General features: G+C 36.6%; 1 protein-coding gene across 7 annotated transcripts in view; it reads left to right on the top strand.

Annotated features, from left to right (window-relative positions):
• Marf (Mitochondrial assembly regulatory factor) overlaps nt 1–22,385 on the top strand; it is a 601,407-nt gene that overhangs the window by 276,745 nt on the left and 302,277 nt on the right. For all 7 annotated transcript variants that reach the window (XM_067141663.2, XM_067141660.2, XM_067141658.2 and 4 more), the window contains one exon: nt 11,366–11,519. In XM_067141663.2, the coding sequence (XP_066997764.2) occupies nt 11,366–11,519 (154 nt within the window). The remainder of the gene's footprint in view (nt 1–11,365; nt 11,520–22,385) is intronic.

Here is a 22,385-nt window from a genome sequence, read left to right as displayed (position 1 = left end):
AGTGGCAGCATCTACTAATGCACACTTGTCGATAATATCATAAATTCTCCAATTTTGACAGATAATACTGTCATCTGTTGAAATAATCTTGTAACTAAAACATGAAGAAGCACAGTGTAGTCACCAGAATGTGAACATAGCTCGTTCTCGGTTTTTGGTGAATTGTCAAACCTTACTTCAGGCTATGCTCGCAGCACTGCCTGAGTGTAATTTTGGCCACTGCAAGCACTCGCAGTTAGGCCAGAAAGGGAAATGGATTATCAAGAAAAGAAGTATGAAACTGTATGGGACTTACCCCCAGTGTGTGGACACACAAAACCAACATTAGACTGACCAGCCTGTGGGATTAGAGGAATGGCTTATGTTGTTGAGGAAAGGGGAGGGTCATATGGATGGGGGTATATGAATTGGAGGGTTTAATGTTGTACTCATTTTAAAGTTTTTGTTTAACATAAATAGGAAGAATTATATCAACAAGGATGGGAAGGTCAACCCATTCAGTATAGTTATTTTGATGTTAAAATTTATTACATATCAGGACTAGTTTCAACCTCATTGTATTGAGTCATCTTCAGCCTTAATTTCATAAATAGAAAAGACATTACATGCAGATTGCAATCACTAATAACATAATATAGTATTACTAGCAAGATACCCGTGCTTCGCTACGGTATTATACTGAAATTTATAATTGAATGCATATTGTTTTTTATATATAATCCGCCGAAATTCGCAATCTGACTCGTTTTCTGAGAGATTACGGCAAAGTTCCTCCCATTTTCAATTTTTATTTCCAGCAATCGATTTCGTACTTCCCGGGCTAGGTCCAGGTATTCCACCCATCAGTTGGCTCCCTAAAACTTTGCCATTTTTTCCTATAAGCATTTTTAATATGGATCAAATCCTTGAGGAGATCCTGGGTGCCTTGGTGGTACTGAACCCGCGGCCAGACTGCAATAGTAGTCATTACCCGTCCAGGACCCGTTTCCAGTGCGGTCCCCCCATTTGACGACGGTCCAGAACATTATTATTATTATTATTATTATTATTATTATTATTATTATTATTATTATTATTATAATAGATGTTCTGGACCCAACAGCAAGATGCAAGACCGCTACTTGGCGGTAAATTACATCTGCTGCCATTGTCATTGTTGAGAATGTGACCAGCACCATTGTCGCGCGTAGGCAAGTGTGGGGGATTTCTGGCCATACGAATGACACTTCAGTGGATTATTGACCTTATTATAGAGGTGAAAAACTGGACGGTCAATCTCATTCCTATCGTTTATTTCAAATGTGTTTAAAATTTTATTTATACGCCAGGAGAAGGTACTGTAATCTAAGAACGTTCTCCGAAGGGAAAGATGGCTCTTGAAAACGAACCCAGGAAAGATTAAAAATGATCGGTTTATGATCAGAATAAGTACATCAAAAATCTACAGCCTGTTCCCAATCATTCGACAGGGTCAGGAATGGAATGAATAAAGCCCCCATATAGCGGCGACAATAGGAATTGTGCCGGCAGCCGAAACCTGTCGCACTCCTCTGGGGCAATGATTAATGGATGACGAATGAAATGAAATTATATTGGATAGTGTTGCTGGAATGAATGATGACAGGGAAAACCAGAATATCCGGAGAAAAACCTGTCCCACCTCCGTTTTGTCCAGCACGAATGTCACATGGAGAGACCAGGATTTGAACCACGGAACCCAGCTGTGAGAGGCCGCCGCGCTGCCGCCTGAGCAACGGAGGCTCCTTATAAATACATTATGAACAGTAAAATCAATTGGTCTCAACTCCTTTTACACCCCACCGCCGTTAAGTTTATTTACCCCCTCCCAAAAAAACTAAAAGAAGGCGTGTTTCTTTATGTTTAAAGGAGATTCCAAACACCATTGTTTACGTCTATTACCTTCAGTTTTCAGATTAAAATAATTCACTTTTTTCACTTTCACACTCCTCCCATTCCCCCTCAAGTGCATTTTCCGGCAAAAATACTTGTTTCTTTAATAGTAAAGGATCTTCTAAATACCAATTATCACGACTTCAACTTCTTCAGTTTTTGATTTATGTGTCCTCATGAAAGGAATTCAACTCCTTTTCACTCAAGCCTCCCAAGATGATCCCCCCCACAAAACGGGCTTTTCTTTGTCTTTAAAGGAGATCCAAATACCAATTTTCACGTCTGTAGGCCCTAACAACTTTAGTTTTTATTAGATGTAAGTATTCTCATACAATTAGGTCAATTAAGTTTTAAATTCTTTCACCCCCTTCCCCCCCCCCCCCATTCATTGGATTTTCCGAGAATTCGTGCTCTTTACTTTTAAAGCAGATTCCAAATATCAAATTTCACGTCTGTAACACCTTCATTTTTGAGATAACAGTAGCCTAATTAAAAGAATTCAACACCATTTTCAGTCACTTTTACCCCCCCCCCTGCGCCCAAGTGCTGTATCCGAAAACAAAAAATACACGTTTCCTTATTTTTATAGAGATAAAAATACCATTTTTCACTTCTGTCACATGTTAAGTTTCTTGAGATATACTGTATAAATTCTCATTTAAAAATTTAACCCCCTTTTTAGTTCCCCTTAAGAGGAGTTTCCAAAAACAAATCGCCTATGTTTCTTTACATTTGCAGGAGATTCCAAATATCACTTTTTACGTCTGTAACATTCTACGTTTCTCAGATATTCTGTAGATACTGTCTTTCAAAAAATTCACCCAAATATGTCACTCCTGTTTAACCGCCATTAATTGGATTTTCCAAAAACAAAAAAAATACGTGTTTCTTTATATTTAAAGGAGATCCCATATACAAATTTTCAGTTCTGTAATATCTTCAGTTTCTGAGATATATGTATCCTCATTAAAGGCATTCAACCCATTATTCACCCTTTTACACCCCTCCTATTGTGATTTTCTGAAAACAAAAAATACATGTTTCTTTATTTTTAAAGGAGATTCTAAATACCAATTTTCACATCTGTAAACGTTTAAAATTTTAGGATGTAGATACACTCATTTTAAAAATTCACTCCCCTTTACACCCCCCATTATTTGGATTTCCAAAAACAAAAAATGCCTCTTTCTTTATTATTTTAAAGTAGATCATAAATACCAATTTTCAGGTCTGTAATATCTTCAGGTTCTGAAATATAATTAGCCTCATTAAAGGCATTCAACAAATTTTCACCCTTTCCCACCCTTCCTATTGGGATTTTCCGAAAACAAAAATATACGTGTTTCTTTATTTTTAAAGGAAATTCTAAATACTAATTTTTTACATCTATGAACTTTAAAAGTTTTGTGATATAGATACACTCATTTTAAAAATTCAACCCTCTCACCCCCCCCCCCCCCCATTAATTGCATTTTCCAAAAACAAAAAAATACGTGTTTCTTTATTTTTAAAGGAGACCCAAAACACCAATTTTCAGGTCTGTAATATATTCAGTTCCTGAGATAGAAGTATCCTCATTAAATGCATTCAACCCATTTTTCACCCCTTTCCACCTTTCCTATTGGTATTTTCCGAAAACAAAAATATACATGTTTCTTTATTTTTAATGAAGATTCTAAATACCAATTTTTACATCTGTAAACGTTCAAAGTTTTGAGATATAGATACACTGATTTTTAAAATTCACCCCCCATTTTCACACTTCCATTAATTGGATTTTCCAAAAACAAAAAAATATGTGTTTCTTTATTTTTAAAAGAGATCAAAAGTACCAATTTTCAGGTCTGTAATACCTACAGTTTCTGAGATATAAGTACCAGTATCCTGATTAAAGGCATTCAACCCCTTTTTCACCGTTTTCACCCCTCCTATTGGGATTTTCTGAAAATAAAAAAATACGTGTTTCCTTATTTTTAAAGAAGATTCTAAATACCAATTTTTACATTTGTAAACTTTTAAAGTTTTGAGATATAGATTCACTCACATTAAAATTTCAATCCCCTTTTCACCCCCTTAGCGACAGAATATCCAAAAATCCTCTCTTAGCGAGCACCTACATCCTAATATGAATGTATCGCCAAAATTTCATTTCATTATGTCCAGTAGTTTTGGCTCGGCGATGATGAATCAGTCAGTCAGTCAGGACAAGCTACTTTATATATATAGATTGATGTTAGTATGCCTTGACTTATATGATAATATGTTTGTGGATACATATGAGTCTCTTTAAATTGATGTTGCTTGCACATGCATCTGAAATTTATTGGGGTCACTTGTCCTTGTAAGAAAAAATGTGATCTTGATGTAAAACTGTACATATAATCCAAACACTGCACAGTTAAAACGGGGAAGGTTAAAATAACTCATTAAAAATGTTCCTTTGATACATGTATTTGTTATGAGGTCCTTTGATGTGGTTCTAATCTTGCTTTAGTGTAGGTATTAAAAAGTTGCCCTATATGTGATGGACACCTTTGGTCCTTAAGTTGTAATTATTGATAAGAACATGCAAACTACCATTTTTGTAATACTTATGGGGACATTCACAGTATGAAAATGTGCCCTGCTGATCTGGTGGAGTGATCTGTCAATATTTCGTATAAAGTGGTTGTCTGGAAAAGAAATATGAAGGACATGTGTTATTTTAATCTTCCCCATTTTAACTGTGCAGTGTTTACGTTATATGTACCGTTTTACATCAAGACCACATTTTTTTCTTACAAGTACAAGTGACCCCAATAAATTTCGTATACCAGTGTGTGGACACACAAAACCAACACTAGACTGACCGTCCTGTGGGATTAGAGGAATGGCATATATTGTTGAGGAATTAGTTAGGAGGGAGTGAGTGGAGAGGGTCGTATGGTGGGCGGATGGGTGGTGGTATATGAATTGGAGGGTTTAATGTTGTACTTCTTTTATGTTTTCGTTTAACATGAATGGGAAGAATTATGTCAAAGGAACATTAGGTTTTTCATTAATTTCATCAATATTGTAATTAGGATTGAGGTACCCTCAATATGAATGTAAAGGTTCTCCAAAATGTTGAGCATTGGATTTTTCCTTTCTTAGAATGGTTAGATCTTGGTTGATAAGATGTAAAATTATTCTGGGAGTCTGCCGTAAGTTGTCCTATTGGTGAAAACTGAAGATACCTAGCATCATTAACGTGTTCCATATATCTTATTGAGAAACTGTGACCTGCTTGTCCCAAATGAGGTCTTGCTTTCTTGATAACATAGTTTGTAGACGCCTGATTGAGAAAATATGTTGCTTCAGTTTTATTGTGCGTGTATTGTAAAAAAAAATGGAAAAACTGTTGTTATGAGTTTTAAAAGCTATTCGTTGATTATACTTCTTGAAAATATTGGTAACTTGATAAATGTTTGGATGATGCTTTCTTATGAGATTAGGGGTGGAGGGGATCCCTTTGAATGTTGGTAACTGTTTGAGTGGATTTTCTGAAAATATGATAAGACAGCTGGTTTAAATGTCTTGTGATGTTTAAGTCCAGATAATTTAGACCCTGTTGAGATTGAGATTCTATTGTAAAAATGTTATGTGGGTCTATGTTATTTAAATTAGATAAAGTTGAGGTTGCATTTTCTAGATCTTCATTCAGTATTGCTAGCACATCATCCACATAACATGCCTAAAACAGACATTGTTAAACTTGGGATTGTTCAGAATTTTAGCATGTTCTAAGTTATCCAAATAAATTTCTGCTATAAGATCCCAGAGTCCAACGACCCCATGGCCAAACCATTCTGCTGATAAATAGTATTGTTAATGCAAAAATAGTTGTTGTTTAGGACTAATTTTAAAAGAGAAATAAATTTGTGGATTTCTTGTATGGACAAATGCAAATTACTATATATTATATCTATAGTTTCTCTAATGGGGATACTTGGATACATGATTTTGATATACATGATTGTATGGTGAGACTTTTTAAATTTAAAATTTTTAAGATTGTGAACTAATTCTAGTGATTTTGATGGATATTTTTAACTTGAAACTGATTTTTCTTTAAAAACATATAAATTGTGAAGTTTTTAGAGTGGGCTCTGTCTGCAGTTAATAATCAGTCTCAGGAGCACGTCAACCTTGTGGATCTTAAGTGATGCCCTTGCCTTAGGAAGTCCTGGGTTCATGTTTATTAATTTATTGCTTTCTTGTTCGTTCAAGAGGAAGGTTAAATTTTTAAGCAAATGTTTAAGGTCCTTTTGGAATTTTGCTGTGTGATCTTTTAATAATGGTGAAATAGTTTTCTGAAAAATAAAAGTGTTAGTTTTATTAATGTATTCCTTGTTACTTACAACAACAGTGTCATTGCCTTTGTTGGCTTTTGTTAGAATAAGGTTGTTATCTCTGATCGTCTTTTTAAGATTAGAAATATATTATTCCATTTCCCATTTAACAGTCCTTCAAATTTCTTTTCCATACGGAATATTGACGGATCACTCCGCAGGATCAAACAGCCACATATTCATACTGTGAATGTCCCTATAAATATTACAGAAATGATAGTTTGCATGTTCTTATCAATAATTACAACTTGAGTACCAAAGGTGTCCATAACATTTAGGTCAACTTATTAATACCAACACTAACGCAAGATAAGAACCACATCAAAGGACAATGTAGCAAATACATATATCAGAGGAACATTTTTAATGTGTTATTTTAATCTTCCCCATTTTAACTGTGCAGTGTTTACGTTATATGTACCATTTTACATCAAGACCACATTTTTTCTTACAAGTACGTGACCCCAATAAATTTCAGGTGCATGTGCAAGCAACGTCAATTGGAATAGACTTATATGTACCCACAAACAAGTAAGTCAAGACATAACAATACCAATTGTACTATATTATGTTATTGGTGATTGTAATTTGCATGTAATGTCTTTTTTATTTATGAAATTAAGGCTTAAGATGACCCAATACAATATGGTTGGAACTAGTTCCGGTATGTGATAAATAGTAATAATACCATCAAAATAATGGTATTGAATAGGTAGTACAAGAAGATGGTAATGATCTTTGAAGTCATGACTGCCAGTGAGAACAAACTCGGTATAAAAGTTAAAAGGGCTCTATGTACTGTACAGTCAAAGATACAAGAAGGGGCATGAAAGTTAAGAGATTTTGTAGCTCTCATTCAAAGCTGCTATTGTCACAATCTGGGTCAAGACTTGTAAACATTTTTGGAATGAAAGGACACATCCTTATAATATGAATTCCTCACATTATATCAGCACCTTTGGTTATGGATATCTGACTTTAATGTAAAATTTTGTCTTATCCGTGAGATTTGTAGGATGGTAAAATTGTACATTATTCAAAAACTCCAGTTTTGCCACAATTTTTTCTTTCCAAATACATCTAAACAACCTATACAGCCGTTGTAGCCCAACAGGTCCTGCTACTGTTATAATTTCCAAATGCAATTCAGCCAATCAAGCTGTTTTTCCTACTTTAATTGGTTTGGCAGCAGTTTCTACCTCTTCCATTGTGGATTTCACTCTCACTCGCACACTACATCTCATCATCTCCTCTACACCCATTTTCAACTTCAGGAATTCACCAAATTAATTCTTCCATTTTTTTCTCATCTCCACTGGTTTTGTTATTGTCTCTCCTTTTTACCCTTTCACCTGCTTTGTGTATACTCTTTACTTTCTCATCCTTCTTACAACTCCATGTAGCATCCTTTTACCACTATACACATCCCCTTCCAACTCTCGTATAAACCCTTCCCTTCTTTTCTACACTTATGACTTTCTTGCACCGTCTATTCATCCTGATAATTTCTTGTACTTCCATTTTATCCCTGTTCCATTGTTGCCATTCTTCTTATTTTTCACTGTTTCCTTTACCCTCTCATTTCATCATGAGTATCTTTATCTTTCATATTTTCTGCAACAAGCACTCTGCATAGCTTAAAAATTCAGTCTTGAACATGTCCCACTTCACTTTCCACACTCTCCACCTCAGTTCTGGGTATGTGTTTTTCAATTTATTTTGGTGGAATTTTTCTTTTACTTCTGTATTTTTTAATATCCATACTTTGTTTTCTTCCATCTTATTTGTTTCATTTTCACTATTTTTCCTTCTTTCATTTTTGCTACCACTACTCTATGGTCTCCCTCAAAGCAAACCTACTTCCGGCAAGGTTGTTACATCTAACGACTGTCTACAATTTGCTCTTGCCACCAACAAGTTACTGTCTTTTTCTTCTTTTTCCCCATCTGTATCTTCTGAACTTTCTACTATTCTTTGTCCTGAATGACGTATTGCCCACACTTAACCCATTTCTCACACAAAAATCTACCAACTTCTCTCCCTCTTCATTTCTCTTTCCATATTCAAAAGGTCCAATTACTTCTTCCACTCCTTTTTTGTTTTATCCCGCCTTTGCATTAAAGGCTCCCATGTCAGCCACTTCCACATCCTTTCTCTCTCTCCAATGTCTACAGGAATTAGGCCATATTTTCTTCTTTGCATCCAGTCTGGGGTGCATACACTTGGGTGAAATCCTTTATTCCATTCTCTGTTCTTAACTGTATCTTGATTATTCTATCATTTATGCAGTCCATCTCATCTACATGCTCATCTATGTTCTTGTTAGTTATTAACCCCACTCCATTCTTTGCTGTATGTTCTTCCTCAACTTGTTCTTTCCTTTTCCCCTCCACTTAATCTCACTCAATCCCATTGTATATTCTCGTTCTGCATGAAATCAGTCGCCTCTTCTTACCTTCCAGTCATTGACATGAGGTTAATTATTGCCATCTTCATAATATTCTCCACTTGTTGCCCACTTCTCACATTTTTCCCAACATGAGAACTGCGCTTCGCTTCTGGGGAATGCCCTAGCCATTTCTGAGCCTGACTTAAAAGTGCCATTTTCATTTTACGCTTTTATTATGAGGTGGTCGCCACTGTCAAAAGCATTTTGAGCTACTGCCAGTGGGTGATCAGGCCACTCCTAACATGGAGTACAGATGTCCTTTGCAGCTGCCCCTAACCTGAGGTCTCACTACTCGATGGGTTCCAGTACTATACGCTGAGGGGACCATCACCCTACTCAACAGAACTCATCTGCCTGGGGCTCTTGGTCACCTTAGAGGGTTCCCGCTGCCTGATACTTGGTGTTGAGTTGCTGGCTGTATGGTCTACTCATTACTGTAGTGGTGTAACCAGACAGACAATTTCATTCACTCGGATTCTGTCTCCTCACAACTACCTCTATTGTCTCATCTGCATCCCTTCTCATATTCAGGAGTTCATCAGAGTAGTCCTTCCATCTTTTATTTGTATCTGCTTGTTTTATTATCTCTTCTTTTTTACCTTCTATCTGCTTCACTAAAAACTTGCTCTAGAGATTAAAACAGAACATTATTTTCCCCATTTTAACAGAAATATCATGTTGAAGTATATAATGGTTTTTATTGGAATGATCTGATGGTTGGGTGTAACATTTTCCTGTACACATATAAAAAGTTGAATATTTACTACAGTTTCTCGGCATTTTTATCACCTATCAGATGAAATTTGAAGAGGAAAAAGTTTTGTTTATGATAATGTAATTTTCAGTGGATCTGACATCATCAAATATTATTGAAATTCTCTGAGCTAATCTAAGCCCGGATGAGTACACTTCTTTTTCTAAACGTATTCATCAAACAAAACTGAAGTAATTCAGAACTAAATGAAGTATAAATTTAGGAGTATTAAGACTGTAAATTTTATCATTACTAGACTTGATATATGGCAAGGAGCGTTAACAAGACTCCGCATTTAAATTAATTTCCTACAGACCAATTCTAGTGCAAAGTTTAGAGACCAAAAGATTTAGGTTTGTAGAATCCTACCATAAATTATTTTATTTATAGCTCTTTGTGTAACTTGATAAATCTTGGCATTATAGATAATAGCCTGATATTACTCATAATTACCAATGAAATTGTTTGATGTGATAAATATGCTGAATGCATCTTATTTCATCATATTTACTGGAAACTATGAATAGCTTGATGGTAAAAATAATAAATTATCCTGACGTGATATGTACCAGATTTTCTTAACAAACGAAGCACAATATTTTCTTAGCTGGGAAGTTAGTTGTCTGTTAGCAGTCAAGTTGTTCAATTTTTCTCTTGTTCACTATGGTGTACTGTAATTTTATTCTATCTAGTGAATTAGTAAGTGTTTTGAACACTATGGGTTGAGTTGATAGGGAAGTAATGATTCAATGTTTTAGCAACAAATTGCCTGATAATTTCTGTTTTAAAGGTGCAAAATCATGACATTTTGACAAAGGTAAAGCATACTGCGTTAAGTGATAATGTGAAAGGAAACAAATCCAAATCAAGTGGTAAATCTCCAGAAGAATATCAGAGACTGAAGAATTGATATTGTGAGAGTGGGCGAATATGATATGCTTATTTATCTGGTGAATAATTCAGTTTGTTAAAGAGTTACATTTCTCAGATACTTGTCATTTTTAAACATACTCTGTATTTTCACATATTTAGAATGTTAATTTGATTTTAAAGTTTAGATGTCTTTTTCATTTTCAAAAAACTATTTTTTTTTAATGAGCCAACCTATTTTGAAAATTGTTTAAAATGGCCGGTAAAAGTTTTTGGGTGTACTTATCAAGCTAAATATATTATTTGTGGTGAAATATTATTATGGCCTATTAAGCATAAGCATATTTGTCAACTAACTATACTTACTATTAACATACACATAGAATTCTAAACAGGAAATGTTTTGGCCCTAAAATGTTCAGGAGAGATCAGTGAATTGTAAATTAGTGAAAAAGGGAATATTGGATGGTGGAATGGTCTTTCATTTATGAGGATTACAGTTTTGTAATTGAGCAGATGATAGATATTGTATATGTTTTTAAGTATTTCTAGAGTGTCTTGAATGAACTGTGGACTGTTTTGTTCTAATTGTATCATTAGAAAGCTCTTTTTTTTTTCTTTTCTTTTTCTTAAATTCAGGTGCTCCAAGCTTCCTGAAAATGTTACTGCCACCTTCCAAATGAAGCAAGTGCTTAATGTAAAAGATCAGTTGATGGTTTTCATGTTCTGAACATTGGACAAGCACAGTACATGATGTATTTGTAGAATGTGTGGTGAATATTTTCTTGGCTCATTATCTGATTCTTGGCTTTATCAGCAGCGTACTGATTACCATTTGATCCTGACTTCATATTGCCTGATTTCTTTTGGACCTTGAGTTTGTCGTTTGAGAACATTGCATGCGACTGTTTTAATAAGCATGACCTAGTGATGTTTTTAAATTTTACTTTAAAAATTTACATTGTAAACATCATTACACAGGGTAAAATTCTGTGTGCTGTTGGTTTTCAGGTCCGTACTCAGCATATGGAACGTGCTGTGGACTTCCTGGTGAAAGAACTGAAGGTCTGCTCTCAAAAGGAAGCCACTGAAAGAATATTTTTTATATCAGCCAAGGAAGCTCTTCAGGCTCGCCTAAAGGAGCAGATAGGACAACCAGCCCATTGTAAGTTTTGATTGTGGTTTTATCATCTTATGGTTGGTTACCAGTAAACTGGCCAATCCGGTCTACACTGCATTAATAACTTGCTTGTTCATGATACCATTACAACTGCATGTTAAAGGAAAGTAAACAACCTTTTCAATTAAACACAGGCTGTCATTGCACCCTTTAGAGATAGCCCCACCTGAATTACCCAGTCATGGAAACTGGATTAGATTGTCTGCTCATTTATTAAGACCAATATTCATTGAAGGGATATTAAATACACAGAATTATTATTGGAAAAAAAAAACCATTGTATATATTTTTTGTACCATTTACTCCATACATACATACACTGTACATACATACATACACTATACATACATACATACATACATACATACATACATACATACATACATACATACATACATACATACATAGTCTAATTGAAAAGTATCAAGACTGATTTATTATTTCCAAGTATGAGAAATGGCAGCACTATTTATTTTGATGAACGTAGTACTTCGACACAAGTGCCCCTGCAGTTGAAGAGTCATGACCTTGAGTACTGTAGAAGGAAAGTAACCAGTCATGGCAGACGAGAAAGATGTGTCTTAAAAGTACAGCAGAGATGTGTTATTGAATTCTGTGTTAAGCTTGGAAAGAGTGGTGGTGAAAAAGTTTGCAATGCTACAAGAAATAAATGGTGGTGAAACACTAGCCATGCTGCAACATTTCATTGGTGGAGGCACTTCGAGGATGGCAACATGCAAGTGATTGACAATGCACGATCCGACAGGTCATCAACCCCTGTAGTTACGGAAGTCATTTTTGCCAATCATAATGAGTTGGTGGAAAGTGATTGAAGTGTAATATTATGCCAAGTTTCTGCTTCACTGAACATCTTTTTTTTTTTTTAACACACTCAACTCGTAATGCGACACGTACTGCAGAGGCATCATGTTTGTTCCATGCGAGTACCCAGGTGGCTCACAGACGAGCAGAAGCAATGACGAGTTCAGTTGTGCACGGAAATCTGAGACAGTACTTTCTTTCCTAACTACGATTGTGATGTGACAAATCATGGATTCGTCATTATGATTCACTAAGAAAACAACAGTCAAGTATGTAGAAACGTGGATTCTCCTCCACCCAAAAAATTTGGAATTACTTCTTTGATGAGTAAAGTCATAGTTTTGCTGTTCTTTGATACACAGGGGATAATCCTACAGCACTGTGTTCCCAATGGAATGACTGTAAACAGTGGATGTTACGCAGATGTGCTGTGGAACAGGCCTGTGCACTTGATACATTACGTTATCATGCCCCCTTCCTTCCTTCCTTCCTTCCTTCCTTCCTTCCTGCAGAAAACATGGTGGAGCTGCTTTCAAGTTTCTTCAAAGAAACTACCGATCAGTCTCTGTAGTATAATTTAAGCCTTTGTTGTTAAATGTCGATCCCCGTAACTGACTGTTCTACAAGCTGTAGTGATTTCATGGACAATCAATCAATCACTACTGATCTGCATATAGGGCAGTCGCGTAGGTGGCAGATTCCCTATCTGTTGTTTTCCTAGCTTTTTCTTCAATGATTTCAAAGAGATTTGAAATTTATTGAACATCTCCCTTGGTAAGTTATTCCAATCCCTAATTCCTGTTCCTATAAATGAATATTTGCCCCAATTGTCCTCTTGAATTCCAACTTTATCTTCATATTGTGATCTTTCCTACTTTTAAAGACACCACCCAAACTTATTTGTCTACTACTGTCATTCCACGCCATCTCTCCGCTGACAGCTCGGAACGTACCACTTATATTAAATTAATGACAATGTATGTTTATTGAGCGACCACATTTCAATACATTAAAGTCATAATATTAGGATTTTATCCTTAATAAATAGAAAGAATGATACAAGTTTCGCCTCTCTTAGTAGGCATCATCAGGCATTGTATGATCTAAAGTGACCAGACGTCCCGTTTTGAATGGGACAGTACAGTTTTTCAACCTGTTGTCCCGGTGTCCCGACAGATTTTGTCGAGGCGCCTCTTTGTCCCGCTTTGTTAGAAAATGAATTTTAATTTTAGGCTCTATTTTCGTCAACGTAATATTTTAAATTATTATAGATCCTGAAATTCGTATATGGCAAGGTAACTGTTTTTATGTCCATAACAACTAAGCTAGCTAAGAGTAAAGAGGGAATATAGGAGGCTGTGACAATATTCGTTACGAGCAACAACAAATATGGCAACCCTGCTACTCTGCCTGCATTTGTTTTCCTTGCTTGAAGAGAGTCCCTGGTTAATTCTCTCCACAACAGCAGTTGGAGTGTTTTATGATGCAGGATTAAAGATGCCGAAACGAAAATGTATGTTCACTACTGCGTTGCAAGAAAGGTAAGTGTCTTATTAACTTAGAATTTATAGCAAATTTAATGCAATTCAACTCCCAGTAATTATGTATAGATAAACAAATACTTTTTTTTTCTATCGTAGGTACACGTTCATAAAGAAAACACTGACCGATTGTGATTGTTATATTCATTGCACCATTTGTAACACCGAATTCTCTGTGTCCCATGGAGGGAAAAGCGACATTGAACAACATCTAAAATCAAGGAAGCATAAAAACGCAGAAATTGCGGCATTGTCATCCAAAAGTGTAACTTCATTTTTTCGGCCAACTTCAGCAACAGACCGTGAACTGCAGTTGGTTGCAATTGAAGGAGCCTGAACTTACCACATGGTTGAAGAAAATCATAGCTTTCGCTCAAATGACTGTGCTTCGAAACTAATAAGAAATTGGTTTGAACAGAAATTCTCTTGCGGTCGTACGAAGTGTGAAGCCATTGTTGTGAACGTACTTGCACCTCATTCTTATGAAATATTGCAGAAGGAATTGAATGATGCTTCTAATCATGGGGAGAAAAAGATATTTCCTGTTATGGTTAGGTACTTTTTACCACTATAGGGTGTCCGTGTTCCAATTTTGGAAATTGATGAACGTCCTGGCAAAACAGCAGATATTGGTACCGATTATCTGATTGACGTGTTTTCAAAAATCAATCTTAACAACAAGATAATTGCATTCTGTAGTGACAGTACTATTTTCCACAAACTTAGGATGTTATTACATCGTGAAATCCTTGGCGTTGGATGTGCAGCGCATATAGTGCACAACACAATTAAGACTGCTGTTTACCTATCAATGCAGAACTTGTTATTCACAAAATATATTACCATTTTCTCTCATACACTATTAGAGTAGAATCACTAAAGGATTTCTGCAATTTTGCTGAGATTTGATTACAGGAAATTGTTAGGTTATAGTAACACCAGGTGGTTAGCATTGATGCCAGCACTTGGAAGAGTTCTTGCAATTTTTGAAGGACTGAGGTCATACTTTCTGAGTCAGGAAAAATGTCCAATGATAATGAAAGATTTTTTTGAAAACCCATTGGCAAAAATTGTTCTTTTTCTGCACAACCAAGCTACAACTTTCCACCAGGCAGTTCTCCATGTAGAAGGTGAGTTAACAATAGGAGTTGAAGTAGCCATGGCACTTTCTATGTTGAAAGTAAATATGACTCAGAAAAAGGAGAACAATTTTATCCCAGATATTGTAAAATGTGCTTTGCATTTACTACAAGATGAGGGTAAGGTAAAAGTACAGGATTTCCAAAAAATTGCTAATACAGTGAAACCTCGATTCTCCGTTTTTCGAGGGACCATGAAAATAAAACGTACAATACGGGAAAACGGAAAATCCGGGAATGAATGAAAACCATCAACAATTTGGCTAAACATCACAAAAATGAAATATGTATAATTATAACCTTACAAAACTCCTAAACCAAACCAAACTATAGCCCCAGTGGGACTTTGCCTGCCAAGCGACCGCTGCTCAGCCCGAAGGACTCCAGATTACGAGGTGCGCATGGTCAGTGCGACGAATCCTCTCGGCCGATATTCCTGGCTCTGTAGATCGGGGTCGCCATCTCACCATTAGATAGCTCCACAATTAAAGGTAATCACGTAGGCTGAGTAGACCTGGAACCAGACTTATATCCAGGTAAAATTGTCTGACCTGGTCGCAATCGAACCCGGGCCTCTGGATGAGAGGCGGGCATGTTAGACCACGAAACCGCATTAATTACTGGTACGCGAGTTCAAAATCTCGATACTTTATATTCAGTTTTACAGGGGAATCTTCGTCAGTTTCCCGTGAAAACTTCTTTCAGTTCAGCGACTTTGATTAGGCTAGCCAAACTCTTCGAAAAATCTAATAACGCCAAGCCAAACGACAATCGACCACAAGTAGTTTTTAATTCTCTCATCTAATAAAATAAAGCACATTAGATACGAAAGCACCCAAAATGAATGTGAAATCCGTTCATTTCTTAATCTTTCATTGTAATTTGGTCTCCGGTATACTGTTCGTAGTCAGTTTCTGGAAATCTCGTACCGCGCAAATTAGGCCTACGTCGACTTTTAAAGGTTATGTTGAACTCGAAAACATGGTTTCGAATATAAGTATCGATTCTTGAAAGTTCTCGAATGCATTATATTCAATTCTGCGCGTCACAAAGCCAATCAAATTGGAAAGATAAAAGAAATATCAAAACTTCAGAAATTACGGTTATTCGTGACCTTGAGGTCATCTGGAAAGCGCGCTCGCTGCACATGTCAGTGCGAGTTTGAAATTATACCAACCATTTAAAATGTAACGTGCGCAAATAAAACGACTGCGGTTTTTGGTATTTTAACACGAAAACGTAAAATTCCCAGTCTTACATTAGGACCTAAACAGTAATAGGCAATTCCAAGACCTCCCATGGCTTTCTTTTTTTAAAATTACATGTAGGTGCAACTTGTGTTTTGGTCTCGCTAACATAATCATGTACGATAATATCAAAAATACTGAATTTGTGTTAAGAAGCAGTTTCGATTCCTGCCTGAAAGCCCAGTTACTCTGCAGTGCCCTGAGCAAAGTGCCAAAAACCTCTTCGGCAGTACGATCGAAAAAAGTAAAAATATAAACATCTAACCCTGGACGTAATATGGACGTTTTATAAGTGCGAACGTTTGACGAAACTCGTTCCGTCTTCAAGCAGAGCTGTCGAAATGCGCCGTGTCTCCTTGCAATTGTTGTCGCCACTCTCTGCTTTATGATTTTCCGAGATTCTCTAAACAATACCACCCGAATGCGATGCTAAGATGGTCCCTTATGCAAGTTCACCGCCGATCGCTTTTCCAGTACAGGTACAGTACTTGCTTTAATTATCGCAGTGACGGGGCGTTAACGCCAAGATCCATAAATATGCCATAGCCGTCCTTTTGTGAGATACAGTTTATTAAAAAACGATTGATCGAGGATTTAGCGTTGATGGGACTGGAATTTCTGGACGGTTGATCCGGGAAATCGTTTCTTCGAGGAACGGATAATGCGGGACTATTACAACGTGATTTAATTACGATGCTCGCGGGACCACGTAATTTGAACGCATATTCTGGGAAAACGTATTTTCCGGGAACGGATAATCGAGGTTCCACTGTAGTTTCTATGATTCATGTATTCAGTACTTAAAAGTCTGGACTGACAGATTTGAAGTATATAAGAAATTTGAATGGATCTTGCTTAACAATGTCCTGAAATGGAATGATGTTGAAATATGTATACCTACGATTAAAATTGTATCTGGAGAATCAAATGTTGATGATAATGCTATTTTCAGTGAATTTGTTTATGTTAAGCAATTTGCTACTGCAGACAAAATCACTCAGTGGAATAATGAAGGGAAAGAAGCCCATCTGAGATGGGTAGAAATGTTTCAGTATTTCTCTTCTCAAAACTATCATTCAGGCCCGGTTTCTTCAACCGTATGTTAAATTTTACTTAACAAATGTTAACTAACAATTGTTATTAATTTAACACTTTGTTTAAAAGTGCCCTGTTTCACGAACACATTTCAGTGAGGTTTCTGAACGCGTGACAGTGAGCGTCTTTTGTTTCTTTACATAAAGCGCTCCTAGTGGTGTGTCGAAATAGTATTTTGTCACACAGACACAGGGTTGACATTATTATAGGTTATGGTTAGCGGAGACCGATAAGACGTAAACATGTCAAGTAAGAGGCAACAAAAGCGTTGTGATGAATGCGAGTTTTAATTTCATTTAATTTAAAATTATGCGACTGTGCTTAAAAAATGAAAGAACAGACTGTTATATCACAACATTCGATATATGCTATTATTATATTCTTAACACCGGGAAAATGTGATAATTTATGTGTTTTGAATGGTTTTCAAGCATTATTTTATTGTGGGGAAAATAATGTAATGCTTTGTTAATGCTGCAGCGGCAGCAGAAATCCTTTGCAGGATTCTACACACTTTTTCTTGCACTTGTGAACATAGTCGCCTACAATTACATGAAAAGTGTCTCAAGCATAATATCTAATAAGTATAGCCCAGACCCTGCGATCAACCGATTTCACCGAGCTTCAATGTACCTGTGGGGAGACACTCAATGGTAACTCGTGTATGAGGGTTTAAGTCAAAACGCTTTCGTTTAAAAAAAAAAAAAAAATGAGGTCAGATGTCATTACACAGAATCCGCTTCGGACAAAGAGGAGGAGGTGGTGGAACACAAAAAGGCGAACAAAGTTTACTTAAACATGTCACGTCCGCAACCTAATAACTTCTGAAAAGTTGATGAATCCCCGATTCCTATGCAAGGCATATATACTTGGGAGTTACATCACAGTGGAACGGAGTGGTAGCCAAGGGGTCACCGTATTTGTCTGCGAACCTCGTAGACGTGAATTTGAGTCTCGTCGCAGTTATGATTTTTGCACAAAATAAATTAATATGTCCGGAGGCCCGGGGTGGATTCCCGGCTCTCACACGAAATTTGAAGAGAGGTACGAGGGCTGGAACGGGGTCCACTCAGCCTTCGGAGGTCAACTGATTAGAGGTGGATTCGATTCCCACCTCAGCCATCCCGGAAGTGGTTTTCTGTGGTTTCCCACTTCTCCTCCTAACTTAAGGCCACGGCCGCTTCCTTCCCTCTCCCTTGTCCATCCCTTCCAATCTTCCCATCCCCCAGCAAGGTCCCCGTTCAGCATAGCTGGTGAGGCCGCCTGGGCAAGGTACTGGTCATCCTTCCAAGTTGTATCCCCAACACAGAGTCTGAAGCTCCAGGACATTGGAGGGTAAACAGATAAATAAAAAGAATAAGAAGACAATTAAATTAATATTTGAGGGAACGTTAAGATAAAAATTGGAACAAAAATATTACAGAAGTTGCAGTGCAGTTTATTTTCTACCTGAAATTAATATAGGCCTAAACGTTCTCACAGTTACTGCTGGATCTCTTTCTATATATATATATATATATATATTTGGATCTCTTTCTATTAATTTTAGGTAGAAAATAAAGTTCCACTGAAATTTGATTATTCATTTTATTCACATTTTACCTTCACATTCCCTGAAACAGTGATTTAATTTGTATTAAAAAAAAGTACGTCTATGGCTGGACTTGAACTCGCGTCGTCCCGGTTAGGAGACAAGTACGATGACCACTCACCCACTGCTCCACTTGTCGGGGTTGCAACTCTTCAAGTATATAGATATTGTATTAGAATCGGGGAATTCATAAATTTTCGGAAATTATTAAGTTGCAGACCTGACAAGTTTGAGTAAAATGTGTTCGCATTTTAGTGTTCTATCACCTCCATGTGGTCCGAAGCGGATCCTGCCTCATGATATTTGTCCTCACTGTTGGAAACTCTATAACGTATTTTCAATATTGTCTAGTGCCTTGCTCATTATGACTTTGGTAATTAGAAATATATCATCCGACAACTCTAGAAAGTAGTTATTTCTTAGTATGGGTTGTCATTTGCCTTCTTCAGCTTATAAATAGTCTTCATACAGCAGTAAAGCTTCAAACGTATGTCTTCTACATGCCTCCATTTTGAAATTTTAGCAGTTGTTAAGAGGTTTAACTCAGGGCTGCTGCCAGTTTAATTTAACACAAGTATTAACATTTGTTAGAGTTAACAATTCTTGATGAGACGACCATTTTGTTAAATTGTGTGTTAGCTCTCCTTAACAGCTGAGTTAACACTTAACATTCGTTGAAGAAACCGGGCCTCAGTACTTTTTCTAAGGTTGTAGAATTTGGGTTTTCCTTGCCAGGTACTAATGCATCTGTAGAGAGAGTTTTTGCAAGTATGAACAAAATATGGACATCAGAAAAAAAAACAATTAAAAGTTGGAACGCTGAAAGCATTGTTGCTTACCAAAGTCAATCTAAAATACAGTTGCTTTGAGTTTTCCATTACTTGAAGCAAAATGAGAAACTTCTGAACCGGGCGAGTTGGCCGTGTGCGTAGAGGCGCGCGGCTGTGAGCTTGCATCCGGGAGATAGTAGGTTCGAATCCCACTATCGGCAGCCCTGAAGATGGTTTTCTGTGGTTTCCCATTTTCACACCAGGCAAATGCTGGGGCTGTACCTTAATTAAGGCCACGGCCGCTTCCTTCCAACTCCTAGGCCATTCCTATCCCATCGTCGCCATAAGACCTATCTGTGTCGGTGCGACGTAAAACCCCTAGCAAAAAAAAAAAAAGAAAAAGAAACTTCTGAAGATAATCCATTCTTCAGAAAAAATGTGTCCTCTAGGCTAACTGTATAACCTGATGTAAAATGTATGCGATTTTTAAAGTAATTGTAATGCTTTATGTTCTGCATTCATTAGGCCTATTGTAATAATTTTGCCTTATGTTTGTAATAAATAGATAAACAGGCTTATAGTTATCAATTTGCTTTAACTTATAGACCAAATAATACTTTTTTTAAAGTCAGTTGATAAATGTCCTGTTTTCAGCTTGAGAAAATATGGTCACGTATCATCTCAAGAATAAATCAGGTACCAGATTGAAATTAACATGTAAAATGCTAAAATGTACTTCCGTGGACTTAAACTAAATAAGCAGTCATATTACAAAAATTGAAATATTAGTTGTAGTACAAGAGCCTCCGTGGCTCAGACAGCAGCGCGTCGTCCTCTCACCGCTGGATACCGTGGTTCAAATCCCGGTCACTCCATGTGAGATTTGTGCTGGGCAAAGTGGAGGCGGGACTGGTTTTTCTCCGGGTACTCCGGTTTTCCCTGTCATCTTTCATTCCAGCAACACACTCCATTCTCATTTCATAGCATTTATCATTCATTAATAAATCACTTTGGGAGTGGCGATCCCATCGTACTAATAGCCTATATCTGCTTCATTCATTCCATCCCTGACCCGGTCAATGACTGGAAAACAGGTTGTAGGTTTTCACAGTTGTAGTACAATATAAAATTCACATAATGTGGTTTTATAGTGTAATGTAAAAAACTAATACATTTAATCAATTTGACGATAGGAAACACATTCCAACTAGGGTATCAATTATGTATTATTTAAAAAAATTAAAATCATCTGACTAAAGTCCTTGGTTCGAGGACTTGATGTGTGTTCTAAAGTTTAAATGCAAATGTGATTGAAATTCTTCTTATATGACATAGTCTTCATGTTACATATTTTAAGCAACATCATAATTGAAGTATATGGAGGACTTCATTGGGCCATCTTCTTTTAATGTGTGGTGTTTGTGAAGAAGTTTGATACGATTAGCATGATTTGTTGTTGTTAGAACATACTGAATAACAAGTAGGCTGGTCTAAAGGGAACGACAAATTGTAGCAGATGTTCTGAGAATGAGAAGCAGAGTGTATGTTGAAAGTCTGTAAAAAGGAAGAAGTTCTTATTTATTGAACGTTGAGTATTGAAAATGAAGGAATTGACAAGTGGAACTAATTCAATGATAGCACTTACCCCTTAGACCACTGAGATGTTAACTTCTCGTGTTGAGTGTTTTAAGACATATGCAACATACCACTTAGTCGAGAAGCTAGTCTTCTTTCTCCCAAGTCCTCCCAGTCTGCAGTTTTATAGAGTAGAAAGAACATAAGCTCCTGGCAGGGTCTCCCAAGCCATTGTTGTATGTTCACCATCCTACTCATAACCTAACTCTTGTAAAACCTTAAATTATTATGTTAATACATTTTAATTATCCTTTATTAAATGCTAAACCCTGTAAATATGTATTGTACATTTGTATAACCTCAAATATGTATTGTGAATACATCTGACCTCAAAAACTGTAGAAAAGTCTGTAATATTTGTATGTTGGGTATAATCCACTATCATCCTGATACATATGGAGGTTTCTGGAAACTTGCAGTAATGATTGGTTATCCAGATACATGTAGAAACATTTGTAAATGGTAATTCAAACATTCGAATTTGATCTACTCCAATCGAGAGGCCGGTCGATCGATTGTCCCTTGTATGTTTGGATGGGTTCAATTTAGTGTGTTGCAAGAACATTTCCAGAAATGGATATAGCTAGACTGTTTGTCGAACAGTATATATATCGAGCTGACAGGCTGAGAAGTCAGTCAGACAGAGTCAGTCAGTCAGTCAGTCAATGTTGGGTTCCGTGGTGGAGACAGTGGTGGTGCTGGCCTCGGGGTCAGTGTTGGACTCTGTGGTGAAATCAGTCAGTCAGTGAGACAGTGTAGTAAGAGAATGCAGAATGTGGGTTAGAGTGAGTTGATATCTGTATTTGTCAGAATCGACTTGAGTGGGAGGGTAGTCAGTTTTGCGTTGTGATGGTAAAGTGAATAACCAGTGTATAGACTTCTTGATATCTGTACTTTCAGAATCGACTGTGTGATGGTGAAGAGACTAACCAGAGTAAGAACTTGTTGATATCTGTACTTGACAGAGTAGAAAGTAAATTGATTCAGTGCCTTTCCCTTAATTGTGTAGTG

The sequence above is a fragment of the Anabrus simplex genome, chromosome 2, assembly GCF_040414725.1.
Source record: "Anabrus simplex isolate iqAnaSimp1 chromosome 2, ASM4041472v1, whole genome shotgun sequence".
Lineage (NCBI taxonomy): Eukaryota > Metazoa > Arthropoda > Insecta > Orthoptera > Tettigoniidae > Anabrus > Anabrus simplex.
This window is presented reverse-complemented; position numbering and strand designations above follow the sequence as displayed.